Source organism: Semicossyphus pulcher, unplaced genomic scaffold (assembly GCF_022749685.1).
Source record: "Semicossyphus pulcher isolate SPU_LCO1_2020_fin unplaced genomic scaffold, fSemPul1.0.p SCAF_13, whole genome shotgun sequence".
Taxonomy (NCBI): Eukaryota; Metazoa; Chordata; class Actinopteri; order Labriformes; family Labridae; genus Semicossyphus; species Semicossyphus pulcher.
In genome coordinates this window covers 28,873,749-28,892,387 of record NW_027211637.1, presented here as the reverse complement: position 1 = coordinate 28,892,387, position 18,639 = coordinate 28,873,749, and the positions used below count along the sequence as shown (strand labels likewise).

Sequence of the window (18,639 nt, the reverse complement as noted above, 5' to 3'; positions counted from 1 at the left end):
AAGTTAAAGTGCTTTCATTGCAAAATGACTCCTTCAGAGAGAGTTATTTCATTAGACTATTTTTACTCTGGTATTTATGTAAAAGCAAAATATTACTGCTGTAGTTTGAGATGGAGCATTTTTTGTACTATTTTTGAAAGCATTTCAGTAATGATTATTTTCATTACAGATTAATCAGCTGATTCTCCATTACCGGATTGTTTAGTTTGTAAATTTGAAAAAGAAATATGACTTAAGAGATAATCAAACATGGTTGCAAACTAATTTCCTGTCAATAAACATTTCCTTTCAGCTGCACTTGAACATTTTAGTGGCATAAAAGGAACAGTTTCCTCTGAGATGTTGTGGAGTTTGAGTATCTAATGACTGCGGATGAGAATATTTAAGTAGGAGGACTGAACTCAAACTACGAGCCATCTGTTAAATCCTGCATTTGATTTGTGGTGTTGTTTATTTTCAACCATTAAAGTGATGTGTAACTTTAGTATTTTGGTTCTGAAAGCTCTCGTTTGGTTAAAATCGGTGAGTGTTTGTCGCCCCCCAGTGGCTGCTTCTGCTCATGTCCTTCATTCACCTCGATGTGAAACCATTTCATGTCTCAGAGGGACAAAATAACAATACACACTGCCTTCTGCTGCTAGAGGGCGATGCAGCGCCTGCAGCAGGAGAGAGCATCACCTGCAGGTGTCTGGTAATTTTTATGTATAGTTTTTTTTAACTTTCTTTTTGGACAATAAAGATGGAAAATACTAGATATTATTGGTAACAGCACCTTACAAAGGAGAGTGGTTTAGTAGTTTAGAATAAAAGGACGGGTCACATGATCTACAGCCATGTGGTTAACAGTTTCCTCCTCAGGTATCAGAGCAGCAGAGACGTTTTCACACAAGCTGGATTAAGAAAAATATTCACATGAATAAATCATAAAGACACGCTGCAGATTCAATCATTTTATCACAGTTTTGATAACCTTCCTCACAGCTCACAATTTAATGTTGTGATCAAATAATTTTCAAAGAAGATATATTTACTTTTTATAGAATAATTTAGTCTTAAATTAAAATAAAAAATAGTAGCCTCTGGTTTTGATATCCAATATAGAAATAAAAATGTTAACAATAAAAATGTTATTAATAATAATAATAATAATTAGTAGTAGTAGTAGTAGTTGTAGTAGTAGTGGTGGTGGTGGTGGTAGTGGTAGTCGTAGTATTGGTATTATTATTATTATTATTATTATTATTATTATATCGAGAGTACTTAAAATCAGAGTCAAATCTGATAGTGTCCCCTTTTCGGCTGGATAAATGGCTTTATTTTGAAATTTGTAGCCGGAAGCAAGCTGTTTTAATATACTGAGATTCTTATTTTGGAAGGACACAACCAAGAACATTACGTAGAAACGTAAATATATATATATATATACGAAACTATAAATATATATAAAAGTTTTTCAGCAGTTCAAGGAGTTTAATAAGAAGTAAAAACTTGTTTGATTTTATTTTGATAAGCTGTCATTCTTCCGTGAGGCTCGCTTCCTCCGGGCCCAGAATCAGCACAGACTTTTTCACTACATAAACCAGGTCACGGGATAGAAAGAGGAGCTAACAATGGGTCCATTTGTTAAACATTGCCGGTGTGTTTGACTTTTGTCCACGCGGAGTTTCACCCACCTTCTCCCCCTTCTCCTCCTCCTTCCTTACCTTTCCGGTAAATCAACACCCTCAGCGCAAGGGGACGACGTCCGACCTGACGGCCGGATTTTCCTGCTCCCCATAAACTTTGGGGGAAACAACAACAGGGAAGCGAGGCGAGAGAAAAATCGCAATGTCGGAATGTAGCTCACAGGTGCTTACACTTTTTTTTTCTCTATAATTTTTTTTTGGAGTTTGAAGAGCGACTTTTTATAACAAGCGAAGAAGAAATGTTTTCCTTCCTCCGGAAAGGTGAGTTCTCCGACAGGTGTCATTTAAAAAAAGTTGTGAGTTGATATTCACACCTGAGATCGGATTTTTTCAAGAGTACATTCTAACCAGTGATATAAAGTAACTATACATTTGCTCAAGTGAGCTGAGCTACTGGTACTTCACTTTAATAGTTAGCCTACATATTATGTTACTTTAACTTCTACTCCACTACAAATAGTATTGTGATTTTTACTCCACAACATTTAACATTATTTTGTAATTTAAGATGGTTTGTACTTTCAGATTATTAATAAAATATATAATGTATTAAAAAGTACAATCATATATAATATAATAATTACGTATTGTTTTTTAACGATAAAGATCAAACTTTATTGATACCATGAAACACCGTTTTTATACAGACCATTCTGCATGGTAAGTATTTTGAACTGTTGCTGCTGCTGTACTTTTACTTAAGTAAACTTAAAAATGCAGGACTTTTACCTGTAACAGAGTATTCTTACACTTTAGTATTTCTATTTTTACTATGTCTCAGTACTTATACCACTGATGATTTCAACAGGGATTTATACAGTTACAAAGTTTATGATGCATAATAATGTTTATAATTTCCTGTGGTTTAATGATTTAACATCCCCATAAAGAGTTTACAGTGAGTGAAAAATACAATATTTGCCTCCAAAATTTAGTAGAAGTCTTCAGTAGCTACTCAGGTAAAGCAAAAGTACCTCAGAATTGTGCTCAAAATTAAAACACCCAAGTTGTTTTACTTTCTGTGTGTCATCACACCTGGATTTTGAAGATAACAAACTGTTTAGAGGGGAAACATTTGCCAGAAAACAAATACTTACACACAACATTTGTTGTATCATAGCACTGCAGCTAACGATTATTTTTAATTTTTCAAGCAATTAATCAAATGATCTGATTTCTTTCAGGAGAAATAAAGAGGCTGTCATGCCCCGAGGCAGAAAAAACCTGATGATTAAACTCTGCACTTTTCTCTCATGGTTTTCTGTGTGCGGAGGATTTAGTCTTGTGTGCACTGTTATCATGTAAGTGACTGTAATCCCAGTATAATTATACCTGTTTGCCCACAGTCAGAGACCCCCCTCCTGAGAACATCCACATCTCCTGTCTGCCACCCAGTATTCCCACAGATCACGAGCCGGAACAAACTGGAGGAATAGGTAATGAGGATGTTTGTGTTTGTTGGGGGCCCTTCAGCAAGAGATGAATTTAGCTACATGAAGCCTTTCCTGCTGTCACACTGTGAAACGAATCATCCTCCCCTGATAGCTTCATGCTCTTCTTTTTCCCTTAAACCAGAGAAATTGTAAACATTCATCACATTTAGAATTCATCTCTATCACTCCGTGTATGACTGAGAGTATTATATAACTTTTTCCCAGGCAAGCAGTGTGTCAATGTTTGCTCCTTTGATTCAGACTGATGTATCTCAACAACCATTGATTTGATTGCCATGAAATTTTCACCAGTCAGGCAGAATCCTGCCGTATTTACCGACCCTTTGTCCTTTCATCTAGCACCACCAGCAGCATAAAGTTTCCACTTGTCATCTACTAGATAGGATAGTACAAAGTTCTGTAACTTATTTCAAGTTTCACAAATGTTTTGAGGATTATCGGATGGATTATTGTAATTTTTTGTTGGCACCACAATCACATATTTTTTCACTTTTTTGTCAACAGAATACTGTAGCCTATTCATACTTGATAACAACATTCCCATCAGCCTTATCTGGGATCTGTATGTAGTGCAAATAAGCTAATGTTAGCATGCTAACAGGCTAAACAAAGATGATTAACTTGGTTAATATAGGGCTAGTTGTTTAACATCAGCATGTTAGCATTGCCCTTGCGAGCATGTTAGCATGCTGATGTTAGCCTTGAGATTTTTATCTAACTATCTGTATAAACAATCTGCTAACAAGCTAAACTAAGATTGCAACTTGGTATTGGTTAAAATGAAGGGCTAAAAATCAGCATGATAAAATTGTTACTTTCAATATGTTAGCATACTGATGTAAGTATTTAGTTCAAAACACCTCTGTGCCAACATACAGCCTCACGCAGCTGCTATCATGGCTGTACAGCCTTTTGGCTGATGAGTTTTATTTTAGTTCTAGTCATTAATTATTTATGGTTTTATCATTTTTTTCTCCTCTCGCTGTCTAGCTATCTTACGATCAAGCTAACTAGCAGCTATCTAGCTAGCTGCCAGCCAGCCAGCCCCACTAGCTAGCTAGCTCAACAAAAATCATTGAGAACTCTCAGGCAGGGGCTTTTCTTTCAGCAGGCTAACACGTTGTTCTTAACATCATTATATGTGTCAAATCAGAGCAAAAAAATAACTAGTTTTTTATAATTATTGTGTTTTCTAATAACCACTTACTTCCTGGTTGGTATACCTCATTAGTAGTATTTTATTGTCGTATTGTTTGATTTGTTGTGGGTTATATAGTTTTGGTTATTTCTAATATAACAGTCCCCATGTTTGTGTCATATCTAAGCAGGTGACTCAGTGGAAGAGAAAGCCGTGATCCAGACTACATACACACACAGAGTCACACCGCCCTCGGTCTTCCTCCACAGACAGAACAATGACTCTGTTTGTGGGACTTACTTTGAGCAGAGGGTCCCTGTTCCGGAGGAGGACAGTCAGGTAATCCATGAGTCGATAGAAGTGTGAAATGTGGGGGTGGGCAATGTGAAAATATATGGAGGACAATATAAATGTGTCAACTTTCAGAGGCTTTTTCGTGCCTCCATATGGTGGTGACTGTGTTTTTATGCTGTTATATATGTGGGTAAAAGAGAAATCAGTGGGATAAGGTGCTTAGATTTTTCGCGTATTCAAGGGGCGGATTGGTTTGATTTTGGGATGTATGATTATTCACTTTTTTCCCCAAGAGATGGATGAGGAGATCCACGCCACTCTCTGCTAAATATTCTTCTTTATAGCTTAGCTTAGCATAAAGACTGGAAGCAGGGGGGGAAATCTAGCCCGGCTCTGTCCAAAGATAAAAAATCTGTTAACTGGCTTCTTTAAAATAAGCAGGGGAAAAAAACAATGATAAAGAAACAAGGTGTGGACAGGTTAGTTATCTCCCCCTGTTTCTAGTATTTATGCTAAGCTAACAGGCTGCTAGCTTTGGCTTTATATTTGCCTTACAAATCTGAAAGTGGTATCATTAATCTCATCCAACTTTTGGCATCAAAGAAGCAAATAAGCATATTTCAGAAATATTTATTCCTTTTATTTGCCAAAAACAAACACGCAGGGGTGGGGATTGTATTTATAAACAGATTTAGAAAATGAAATGTATCATGAGATATATCGGTGAAAGTGATGCTAAATTCCAGTACAGACGGCTGGTTTGTTTTTCAGAAGCAGTACAGTATGTAAAATTTGACATGATCAGAGTCACAGCTTGTGTTTCTCTCTCCTGCAGAGAGCGTTTAGTTTCCGTAAGCTGTGGGCCTTCACTGGGCCGGGGTTCCTGATGAGCATAGCCTACCTGGATCCAGGTAACATCGAGTCTGATCTACAGTCTGGTGCTAAAGCCGGCTTCAAGGTAAGGCTGAAACTGTAACAGCGGTTTTAATTATTAATAACTTTGTCAGTTAAAATTGGCATCATAATTTCTTAAAGCTGAAAGTTACATCTCCCAATTACTTGTTATGTTTGACCATCGACCAAGAGGTTTAGTTTATAATCGCTTTACAAAAAGAAAAGTAGGAAATCCTCTCAGAAGCTGGAACTTGGGAAGGTTTGATCGTTTTTCCTATCTTGTCTTTTAAAGTTTTTGAGGAAACATCCTGCTGCCATTCATATCGATAAGGCTGCAAAATATTGACCAGATTGATTGATTTTTGGTGCATTAAAAATACTTAAACTAATGAGAAAAGTTTGAAGAATTGATGGATAATAATCTGGAAATGATGACCAAACATTTATGGTTAATATCTTTCAGCTGAAGCACTCTGTCACTTCAGTAGAGCGTTAAAAGATCAGGAAAAAACAACAAGAAAGCTGTAACAGACTACATCAAGTGTTGTATCACGGTAGAGATATGATATTGATGTCAAACAGAGCGACGCACGTGGGTGAAAAAAAACCTCCCTGGCAGCACGATGGAAGAATAAAACTACACTTCCTTCATCCTTTTTAGACTTGCACTAAAAACTGGGTTCAAAATGGGGAAGTGGATGCAGATGGTTATGCATCAATACAGATCCTAAAAGAGTTTGTGAACGCATGATTTCAAATAAATCCAACGTCTGAAATTGTAAATCACCCTTTGTGGACTGTGACACTACAGCTACGTTATGCTGTTTACTTTTTAAATCCCAAAAATCAAGTTTTTTGTCCACGTTAGTTTTCCAAGGTAGTTTTTCTGTACATTCAGATGCAACAAATTTTTCAAACTCCTAAAACAACCCTTATTCGAGCTCTTATGTTGGCTAACAGACTCTGCTCTCGTCCTCTCAGCTCCTCTGGGTGCTGCTGGGAGCCACCATCATCGGCCTGCTGCTGCAGCGGCTGGCGGCTCGGCTGGGCGTCGTCACCGGGATGCACCTCGCTGAAGTCTGCAACCGCCAGTACCACACGGTGAGAAATCAGTCTACCTTATATTGGTTGTTTTTTTTACGTTAAAGCTGCAGGATATGCCGGCATAAAATACATGTTTACTGAATATACGTATCAATATTAGAGGACAGAAACACAATGAAAAATCAACGCTACTAGTAACAGAAATACCGCAGTAAAGAATATAAGATAAAAATAAATGTAAAGAAGTATAAAAACTTAACAAAGTACACCATGAGGTTGAGTTTAAAGGTGTGCAAACAGAAGTTGTCGAGGCTGTAAGCAGAAGTAGTCCTGGTTTACTGTTTCTGCCTCGTTGTTCGAACAGCAGCTGTAATCTGTAAAATTATTTGATCACAACATTAAATTGTGAGCTGTGAGGAAGGTTATCAAAACTGTGAGAAAATGATTGAATCTGCAGCGTGTCTTTATGATTTATTCATGTGAATATTTTTCTTAATCCAGCTTGTGTGAAAACGTCTCTGCTGCTCTGATACCTGAGGAGGAAACTGTTAACCACATGGCTGTAGATCATGTGACCCGTCCTTTTGTTCTCTATTTCTGTCCTCTAAAGCCGCCCCGCTGTGTTTCTGCTGGACACATTGTAACAGTTTGAAGGAGCTGAAGAATTCACATGTTCGTCCTTTGAACTCCCAGGCTGGTCCAGTCTGTTGTAATTTATCTTTAAACAGTCGCAGGTTGGGTTCTTATTTTGGTGCATAGCTGGAAACATTTTACTACAAATACATCAGAAACTAACTAAGCAATCATCAGTGAGGATTACTTTATGTTAACGCTGACCTAAAACAAACCTGTGTCCTCACTCAAAGTCAGCAATACACATTAAAATGTGCTAAAGGTCGGCTGAGCATTCCTATGGAAACACACTATGTATGTAAAACTAGATGAGAGAGTCAGAGAGTGCACACCTCTAACAAGGCCAAAAGTCCACTCTTCTATTTCATGTAAATCTGTACAGCCACTTTATAGGCCCGGAGAGCTGCACATATTATGTGAACATATGGTTGTGCCTAGTTAAAGCGTCAACATTTACTCTGCTGAGAAACAAATGGCACAGAAAAAGCGCCTCCTTTGCGAAATAAATTTTGTTTTGATTAGTGTTGGACTGTAGACGTTGTAGTGCCAGTGAGAAGCGCTCTGAAGTCGTGGATGCTGCCAGCGTAGTTGTTGCAGGAGGAAGGAGAGAGGAGTGAGAGAAGACGAAGAGGGAGAGAGGATCTTCAGCAATGACGATCTTTTAGGTCGCACTGAGCGACGCTTTCTTTACTCCAACACAACAAACGGCACTTCTCCCTCTTCGTCTTCGTCTTCTCTTTCTCCTCTCTCCTTCTTCCTGCAACAACTACGGTCTCGTGCGAGACTTCTCCGTGAGCGAGACTTGGTTACAGGCAACAACAGTGTATGCTACAAAACATTTCAGAGGGAAATGTTGTTCTTTTACTGCTCTTAATTTGTCTGATGGCTTTAGTTACTTTTCAGATTACATTTATTCTAACCCTTTATGCACACAAAAAACATTTATCTTCACATTTTGGGATTTAAAGGAGGAAGTGTAGCTAAGTAACCTCGCTTTGCATTCACTACAAAATGCATCTTCACAAAGCTTAATCAAGGGCTGTTTCTCTTAAGGGCCTGTGTCCACTAACGCTGCTTTTTACTCACGACCTCAATTTAAGAGCGCTTCTCGCCGATGCTCACTGTAGCTAGGTTACGAAAGTCGTCTTGCGGCTTCCTCTTCCCTCGGTAGAGACCGTTAAGTCTGTTTTAAATTGCTCTGTATACTGAAAGTAATAATCTCGAAGATTTTCATTTATATAAATGTCCGTTAAGTCACTATATATCGCCAAATGAGGTAACACAATGGTGATTGAGCCTACGGCCCACTGATGAAAGCCTTTGCATTTGCAGTATATCGTATTATTTTGGACTGGGCATCTGTGGCGACATTTGTGGAAAGAATCACAAGTGGCGCCCAGTTAGTGACGCGTTTTCCATCAGCCAAGTGGACACAGGCCATGACTCATGAAAGAAAGTTTTATGATCTGGATTTTCAAACTGTAAGCACCTTATTTGACTATAATTCGTTCTCTTTAGTTGTGTCTGAAAGTTGTGTGAAACATAATCAAATGTTTACTCACATGAGGTTAATCTCTTGGTAACTTTAATGCTGAATGTAGTACCACATCACCTGTGTCGTCTCTCCAGGTGCCGCGGATCATCCTGTGGTTGATGGTGGAGCTGGCAATCATCGGCTCGGACATGCAGGAAGTCATCGGCTGTGCCATCGCTTTCAGCCTCCTCTCCTCGGGCAGGTGATGAGAACAGACAGTGTTTGATAATTAACTTAAGTAAAAGTATAAAAACATACAAAGTTCTGCACTGAAAATGTTTATAAATTATAATCAGGAGAATGTTCCTAATGTACTGAAAACAGGAAATGCCAGTGTGCAGCGTGTATGAGTATTTGAATCAGCTTTATTACTTCTTTGATGTTAATTGTCCTCTCTGTGTTTGTGTGTGTGTAGGATCCCTTTGTGGGGTGGGGTCCTCATCACCATCATCGACACGTTCGTCTTCCTCTTCTTGGACAAATATGGTGTGTTTTAGTGTCCTGGTGTTTATTACAGAGACTTTTTTCACCTCAGTAACAACAACTTCAGCATCCTCTTTTCTTTGTCTGCAGGTTTGAGGAAGCTGGAAGCCTTCTTCGGTTTCCTCATCACCATCATGGCCGTCACATTTGGATATGAGGTACTAATGTTTTCATAGCATGTGCTTACGTGATTGAGCACATGTTGGACAGGTTTTACTTCATGTCTCTCTCACCTGCAGCAGATCTAAGAGGGTCACAGACACACAGGTTTAAATATTTCGTAGAGTAGGAACAACTAACGATTTAACATCTGTAAACAACTACAAACACATTTGATCTATGTTCCACTTGATGGTAAGCGGATGTTGACTTTATATAAGCTTTATTTGCATGTTTAATTGACACATTCCTGTTTGAGTGTCACATTAAATGCCACATGTTCTTCCTCCTTTGGTCCTTCACAGTTTTTCTCGGTTGCTTTGACTCAACTCTCGAACGACAGTCGTCAGAACAGTTCATGAAATTCGTCACAACGCTTCGTTACTTGTGCACAACAGAGCAAGCATTTGTCATCCTTTGACACCATGTGTAAGTGTTGTAGCACATTTTATCAAGTAACTGAGCACAAGTGTCCACAGTTTGAACAAATATTAGTTGTGATGTCTCCGTGATCGAAATAGATTCTCAGTTTAATTATTTACTCATCAAAATAAGTTAGAACCAACAAACCCATTCTTCCTTTCTCTACACTGACTCCCAATAAAATTAACTTTAAAATCCTTCATGTTGTCTACAAAGCCCTGCACAACCAACACCCAAATACATCGCTGACCTGCTCCATCCATATATCCCCAATATATCCCTCAGGTCCTCTGACCAGGGTCTACTTGTTGTTCCTTGTGTACTCAGGACAAAAGGTGACTGCGCCTTCAAATGTCTTGCTCCGACACTTTGTCTTCCTCTTCCAACTCACATAAGTTTTGCGGTTTCAACTAAGGAAACTTGGGACTTGGCTCGGGAACCGGACCAAGCGTGGAATTGAGGCTGGTAGCTGGAGAGGTACCAGCTCCTTTCCTGGGCTCCGTCGAGGTGTCCTCGAGCAATCCCCCACCGCTCTGGGAGCATGTCCACGTGCGGCCCCCTCACTCTGACATCTCTCCATTAATGCATGTCCATGACGTCCTGTTTGTGCGTGTGCAAACACTGAAATTCCCCTCGGGGATAAATAAAGTGTCGTGAAAGACATTTTTTCAAGTTGGCTTTTGACCATGGACGTGCCATCTTGGTGACTTGGTGGGTTATTCATTGATATAATACTTGTAGGTTGTAGATGAGGTACAGCTTTTTGTAGGTTAATAATATGCTGCATGCACGAGTTGTTCTTTTGTATGGAAGCCCTAAGCGGACATGCATCCAAACATTTTATTTACTCAGTTTTCCGTGATAATGAGTAATTTTCCGGTAGTTTTCTTGACCCTTTCTTAGATCTTTAATCTTTAAGAAATGTTATTGATTGATAATTTTCTAAAAGAAGATGCTAGATATTAAGAAATCTGTACTTTGATAAAATGCAGAAGCTTTTTTTTCCACTTAAACAAACCCAAAACTACGGAAGCTCCAAGCCGACATGCATCCAAACATTTTATTACTCCGTTTTCCCGTGATAACAAGTAATTTTTCGGTTTCTGTTCTGTGCTTTTGCAGCTCTGGGGATTTGAGTTATGATCATCTGACGTTACAGTGGTGCAGCGTTGTTAAATAAGTCGAGATCTAAAGAAAACTAACGGAAAATTACTCGCTATCACGGGAAAACTGAGTGATTAAAATGTATGAATGCATGTTCGCTCAGGGCTTCTAAACAAAATAGCTCAAGCGTACAGCTTATTACTAGCATATTAAATTACACTGCAAACGTCTGTAACTTATTTGCCTTGTTATCTTGAGATAACAGCGCTGCACCACCGTAACGTCAAATGATCATCACTCGTATCCCCAGAGCTGCAAAAGCACAAACTTGTTATCACGGGAAACGGAGTAATAAATTATTTGGATACATGTCGGCTTGGGGCTTCCGTAGTTTTGGGTTTGTTTAAGTGGAAAAAAAAGCTTCTGCAATTTATCACAGTATAGCTGTCTGAATATCTAGCATCTTCTTTTCTAATCAGTAACATAATATTTCTTAAAGATTAAAGATCTAAGCAAGGGTCATACATTTGTCAAATTGTCATCATTCTAATCTTAAGAGTTCACTTATCTGGTTCAAGGACCGAGTCCTCGTCTGAGCCAGTCTAATGAAATAGTTTAATCCTGTTTGTTTATTGTGATCATTGAAAACAGATCCTTTTCTGAGCCACTGGTTTCACTGTGCAAACCAAATCTGAACTAACTTAACTCATTAATGTCACCACATACGTTTCCTCCTCTCTGCCAGTATGTGACGGTGAGTCCGGATCAGGGTCAGGTCCTGAAGGGGATGTTCGTGCCGTACTGCGAGGGCTGCGGGCCGGTTCAGCTGACTCAGGCTGTCGGCATCGTCGGAGCCGTCATCATGCCTCACAACATTTACCTCCACTCTGCTCTCGTCAAGGTGAGTTCACGCAGCTACTTTCATTTAATGTAATCAGGTTTATGAAACTGAAAGTGTCCACATGTTCCCTCAGTCTCGAGAGGTGGATCGGGCGAACAGGAAAGAAGTCAAAGAGGCCAACAAGTATTTCTTCATCGAGTCGACCGTCGCCCTGTTCGTGTCTTTCCTCATCAACGTGTTTGTGGTGGCCGTGTTCGCTGAAGCTTTCTACGGACGCACAAACCAAGAGGTGGTGAGTATCTCGGCCGCCCAAAGAGAGAAAATCACAGCCAATCAAACGTGTGTTTCTTCTCTGGCTGCTTTGCTACAGATGTGTGTATTTGTTTTTGTTTTTATTCCAGTACAATATCTGCAACGAAACAGGAAGTCTTCATTCACACCTGATCCCTCAGGACAACCAAACTCTTACCGTGGACATCTTCAAAGGGGTGAGTTTAGAGCTGTTACAGCAACTTTGACTTTAGAGACAGATTTTATAAATGAATGACCAAATTAAAGCAACAGAGACGTTTGCCATGTGTTAAACTCTGAATCCTACACCTGCTATAAAACACCCCTGATTGCAACACAGACTCTCTGATACAGTGAGGGACCCTGTGTGTGACGACGGTGGATGTGACAGACTGGAATGATAAAGGAATTACAGTCCACATTCTCTCCCAAAAACATTGTCAAGGACTTTAAACAAAGGCAATAGTATCTGGAAATACAACCCCAAAAATAATATATATAATAACAAACATTAAAGCAGTAAGAATCTGGCCTTTTCATATGAACAGTCCACATCATGTTTTATATTCTGAGAGCCAGAACACAAGAATTTCTTTGTTTTTCTTACACGCATGAAAACAAAGTTGATGCGTGAAGAGGTGAGTTAATGCATCCTGTTTGTGTGATGTTTACTCATTAAAGGGCCTGTGCTGCCCCCTACTGGCTGAACATCGATTTGGTAAACAGGATAAATGTGTAAAAATGGTGAAATAATGATGCAATTTGTTGCAAAAGGCGACCTTTAAGGAACAATAACACAGATATGAACAACAAATACTGAATGTGCAGCACTTTGGAGTTCTTTAGCAAACTAACACAATCAAACTGTGAATTACTCCTGGACTAAAGCACCGCTGCACATATGAATCACTGATGGCATTACAGCTCTTTCTCTCAGACACTTTAATAAGTTATTTTGTTATTAATAAGCACATTTGCCCCTTATTGTTTGAACTGACTCTGCTCATAACAGTTACATTTGCACTGTTCCTTTAAGAGCATCTCTCTCTCTTATTTGTAATTTTTTTCGGGGTTTAACAAAGGGCGGGTTTTGTTGTGCGACAGATGTGCAATTTCTTTTTATATAATTTTATTTAATGAGTGAGTGAGGATCTAAATGTCGACATGTTAATAATAGAGAAAGGATGAAGAAAAAAAAAGAAAGAAAAATATAGAAATAAGGAAAACATACATTTATATGAAATATTAACTAAACATAGACAGAACAGAAATTCATTATGTAACACGATTTGAGTTACTCTGTCCGTATAGTTGTAGACTACCTACCTATTCCCATACCTGCCCACCTACACAGTAATGCATGCATACAGACATGTACAGCACACATAGATACACATGCACCGCATACATGTACAGACAAAGACACACGCATCCCCAACCAACCAACCATGCATAGACATACCCAACACACATGGGTACAGAGACACAACACAAGCATATAGACACACACACAAGACATGATGAGATGTTGCACAATGTTCCTTAAAATATTAAGGGCTACAGGGCTTCATAAACTGAGCTCTGTATCTTGTGAAATTGTTTCTCTTTATTGCTGTCTTCAGACTTTTCAATGCTAAGGTAATATTTCATTAATGATTTAATTACATTTAATTTTTAACTGTTTTGTAAGCTACTGGATACCTGAATTTCCCTCAGGATCAACACAGTATCTGTCTATCCATGTAATCAGACTGGTCTCCACCTCTCGCTGAAATATTACTATGTTCTGGCTGGATTAAAAAGTTTTAGAAGTATAGGCAGCCATTTAACCACATCAAGAACGAGAAGTACCAAATGACAGTTTTATGCACACACACACATGTCCACAAACAAACATCCACTACCCGTCTGCCGGCAGTTAAACACTGAAGCTCCGACTTAACAGACAGTCCATCCCTGCCTCTACTAGTTTGATGTGGAGGTCCAAGTTGCTGCAGAAACAGTGGGTTTTATATTAATAAATTAATTCTCTCTCCACCAACTCATGAAGAGGATTTTTTCCTGTAGCTGCTAAATGTTCCACTTTGTTCACCAGCTTGTCTCTAACTTTTTCTGCGTGCTGTTCAGTGCTGAGTCGCTCATGTACGTGCAGAAACAGTGAGCTAAAAGATGCTACATCGCTCTGTAAAGCTGATGTGATCTGCAGAGCCGAGTGATTAATATTTGTAGGTTTTGTATCACGACTGACTCACTCTACGTTAAACAATTCATTGTAAAAAATTATAAAAAGACTCAAAGTATATATGTTTTTGGTATTATGTCACTTCCTTTATTCAGTGAAGTCTCTCTCCTGTTTCTGTTGAAGCATCGTGCAGCTGCACTTCTTGTGAGCGTAATGCTGATGTTTTGTTTACTGACCTCTCTGTCTGTGTGTCTGTTGCAGGGAGTGGTGCTGGGCTGTTTCTTTGGCCCGGCAGCGCTCTACATCTGGGCCGTGGGGATCCTCGCAGCTGGTCAGAGCTCCACCATGACGGGGACGTACTCCGGACAGTTCGTCATGGAGGTCAGACGAGGAGCAAATTAGAACCAGATTTAAACCTGTCAACATCAACAACCTCTAAATTATAACAAGTATATTACAGTTATTAAAATGTGTTAAAGTAAAACTTCTCACATTTGTAAAGCTGGCACAAAATGTTTCCAAAGAAAATCACTTAAAATGTTCTGTCTTGTTTAATTGACTGATTGTTTCCGTTGTTGATATAAGCTGTTTAATTCATAGCAGAGCCTAATATTTCATAAGCTCTTTATATGCTTCATAATGTGTAGTCTGTCAGTAGAAGGAAATGAAGTTAAAGTATAAAGATGCATTAAAAAGGTATTAAAAGCAGCAGCTCAGAGTTTGATTTGCTAATTTAATCGTGCAGATTTCTTAAATGTCCGTCCCTTTTCTCCGCTCTCAGGGTTTCTTGAACCTGCGCTGGTCGCGTTTCGCTCGGGTGTTGCTGACCCGCTCCCTCGCCATCACGCCCACCCTGCTGGTCGCCATCTTCCAGGACTTGCAGCACCTGACGGGCATGAACGACTTCCTGAACGTGCTGCAGAGCCTGCAGGTCAGACGGGAAGGAAAAGTGGTTTAAATGACTGAATTCTTATAAATGGTACAAATATAAATTGTTTCTTCTCTCACAGTTGCCATTCGCCCTCATTCCCATCCTCACGTTCACCAGTTTGCCGTCTCTCATGGACGAGTTTGCCAACGGACTGTGAGTTTATCTTCATCATGACACACAAAGACAAAGGATGATTTAATTAAACTTAAAACAAACTTCTCTTCGTCTTCCCGCAGAGTGTTTAAGATCGGAGGAGGCGTGGTGATCCTGATGGTTTGTTCCATCAACATGTACTTCGTGGTGGTCTATGTGGCAGCTCTGAACAGTGTGTGGCTGTACGTGCTGGCAGCGTTCCTCTCCATAGCATACCTGACATTTGTGGGATATTTGGTAGGTAACTTTAGTTTGAAGGGGAGCGGCTGCAGCACACTTTGTACTGTGGCTCAACTTTGTCTCACTGTGAAACGAAGACTTGTTTCAGCAACTTCGTGTGTAGCTCCTCGGGTTGTTTACAGTCCAGATTTTTAGAGTTTTAGCTTCTCATCTTAAAATAAATACATCGGAAAATCAGAAAACCCTCTTTTCATAACAGCTGGTTAAATTGGGGTTGAAAGTTTAAAGTCACACGAGAGAAAAATCTGATCATTGTAGGGAAACATGAACACCTTATGCACCTTTTTCTTACACGGTCACCTGGATAAAACTGTAGTAGAGCTGAAACGTCAAGTTGATTAGTTGATTAGACGATGAACAGAACATTAATCAGCAACAATTTTGGTAAACTTACAACAATTTAAGTCACTTTTTAAGCAAAAACGCAAGAAATTAACTTCTTCCATCCTCAAAAATATCAGAATTTGCGTTTTTTTCCTTGAAAAGTAATATTTTTTTGTTCAGACATAAAAGCTTAGACATTTACCTTTTTTCTGATTCTTGCACAACAAACAATAAATAAAATAATCAGCAGATTAATTGGTAACAAAAACAGTCGTTGGATTAGCTGTATTATGTTTTTGTGTATCATAATTCATGTGGTTTTAATATTTTACATTTTAAATCTATTGATGCAATCTGATGGCGTAAATATGTTGTGAAAACATTCAGAACTATGGAAGCCCTAAGCAGACATACATCCATACATTTGTTTCCTGTGATAGCGAGTGATTTTTGGCTGTTTCCTTGAGATCTCAACTTATTCATCTCGAGATAACAAAGCTGCACCGTCGGATGATCATAACTCGTATCCCCACTGTTGCAAAAGCACAAAACAAACATAGAATCAGGCTTAACTGACCTCATCAGTGTGGGCAATGGCAGCATGGCATGTCCTGCTCTGTAATATTACAGTGGCCAGCCTGTTGACAGAGAATCATCCCGTTATCACGAGAAAACCAGCGTTGTTATCTCGAGATAACGAGATTAATAAATCGAGATCTCGAGGAAACAACCAGAAATGAGTCGTTATCACGGGAAAACGAAGTAAACAAATGTATGGACGCATGTCCGCTTAGAGCTTTCGTACGTTATAGACAGTTCCTCGTTTGATGCTGAACCTTACACAGAAAATGTCTGATTCAGTAATCCCCTGATACATTGCTAATCTGTCTGTCTGTCTGTCTGTCTCTCTGTCTGTCTGTCTGCTGCAGGGGTGGTTGTGTCTGATCGCTCAGGGAGTATTCTGGCTGGATCCAAACAGGAGGAAAGGGAACGACGCGTCCATCCTGATCCAGCAGGAGCCGGAGTTTGACTCCTGAATCACACGTGATCGAGTGGACGCTCGATTCAAAGGTGCAGCTGTAAAGACCGGACTGAACTTTTTTATGTTTTTCTAAATTAATTTAGCAGGTACATGACGGACTGTAACGCTGGTTGCTCTTAGTGTGAAATACAAACGTGAGTAAAGAAAGAGCAAGGGGAAGGCTACTTCAATGTCCACCTTAACTGTCGGACAAATGACCACAAGCTTTATTTGTAAGTTCCCAAATCTTAACCAGTACAAACATTACAGGCAAGTTGCACCATGTAAAGCAGTTGCCTATCTATATATGATGGGTTGAATTGTAAAAACACTCCTAAATGTTTCCCTAAATCATGTTTTTTAACCAGATCGAACAATGTAACAGCCAATAAACACGAGAGAAAATAAGGTTAATTAATAAGTTAATCTAATCTTATAATATAGTTCGAAAAACTGTGTCTACACTATCTCGTAAGGAAAAAGATGTATTAACACTCATAACAATTATAAGAATAACGTTTATTTATATTGCACCTTTCAAACCAAAGTTAAACACAAGACAACAACGATGAAGACAAATTAACTACATGTGTGAAAAGATAAACTAGATCAAATAAAACAACATAAAATAATTTAGTCAATAAGAGTTACAAGAATGCTGTTTATAATAATAGCATTAATAATATTTTATGATCAGTTCTTATATTTCCTGAGAGCCAATAAAGAAAAGCTAAAATAAAGGCAACTAATAATAGGAGTATGATTTAAATTAGCACAAGTGATTGATTAATTGATAATAGAATTTATAGTAATAGAAGTAAGTAATTAAATTAATGCGTCCTGGACCTGGAGCAACACATATGATTTTGCTTAATTAAGAGACGTCAAATATGAGACTTTAGCAACAGAAACAGTGTTTGCCATAGACTCTAAAATAAAAGGATTAAACCACCGTCTGCAGCAAATCTACTGCTGAGACAATCACACAGTTTATAAAAGTAATATAAAGCTTTTAATGATTAATAATAAGAGTAGTACTGCAGGAGTGACCTGGCTGGTGGGCCGTAGTTTGCAATCGACGTTAAATGATGATCGGCAGCTGGACCGGTTAAAAAAGTTCTTTTAAAATAGTTAATTTCCAAAACACAGCAACAAAAACAAACAACTTCCGCTGACAACAAAACTTCAAAAACCATTTGCTCTTCCGGCATCACACACCTGACCTCAGCAGCGGACTACCGAATATTTACACCTGAGCTGTGGTGGCACAGTGACACCCACAGTTCAAGCACAACATTGCACTTGAAAATTATACAATAACATTTTTTGTTTGAGGAAACTGATTTTGTTTTGCAAAACCCTGCAAGATCTGCCTGCAGTTTCTGTTTTGGCCACAGGGGGGCAGTGCAGGCCACAGCGGAAAGACTGCTCGATACAGTAACTGCCTCTTGAACACCAGAGCTGAGCAACACAACACATTAAACGCCATGGTGTGTTACATCATGTTTATGTGTTTTTACTGCTGCATAGAAACTGCATTTGTGTTCTATTAAAGACGCTTGATAAAGGTGCTGCACTGACAGGATTTGTCTGCATGTACACGAAGAAGAGGCTGCTGTTTGACATGCCTGTGGTGCTGGTATGTCTGAGGAGCTGCAACTATTGTGTAACTACAAGCAAAAAAGCACTGCTGGTTTCAGTGTTGCTCAAATTCCAGTCCTGAAGTGCCTCAGCCTCTGAAAGCCGAGGAGAGGCGGACGGACAGGTTTTTCTTTGCATTGTGGCGGGGAACTTTTTTTTCTCTCTCCCTG

The 18,639-nt window shown here is 39.1% G+C and overlaps 1 protein-coding gene across 2 annotated transcripts; it reads left to right on the top strand.

Annotated features, from left to right (window-relative positions):
* Window positions 1-1,748: 1,748 nt before the first annotated feature.
* LOC138589352 (natural resistance-associated macrophage protein 2-like) lies at window positions 1,749-16,982 on the top strand. Of its 2 annotated transcripts, none has more exons than XM_069659614.1 (16): window positions 1,749-1,946; window positions 3,032-3,121; window positions 4,468-4,616; window positions 5,407-5,529; window positions 6,447-6,566; window positions 8,772-8,878; window positions 9,092-9,162; window positions 9,250-9,317; window positions 11,591-11,746; window positions 11,820-11,978; window positions 12,088-12,174; window positions 14,421-14,540; window positions 14,941-15,090; window positions 15,170-15,243; window positions 15,327-15,480; window positions 16,737-16,982. In XM_069659614.1, the coding sequence occupies exons 1-16, from the start codon at window positions 1,925-1,927 to the stop codon at window positions 16,842-16,844; spliced, it is 1,758 nt and encodes a 585-aa protein (XP_069515715.1). In that variant the 5' UTR covers window positions 1,749-1,924; the 3' UTR covers window positions 16,845-16,982. The 2 variants fall into 2 exon arrangements, with proteins under 2 accessions (XP_069515715.1, XP_069515714.1); XM_069659613.1 differs by having other exon boundaries at window positions 4,465-4,616.
* The last annotated feature ends 1,657 nt before the right edge of the window (window positions 16,983-18,639 follow it).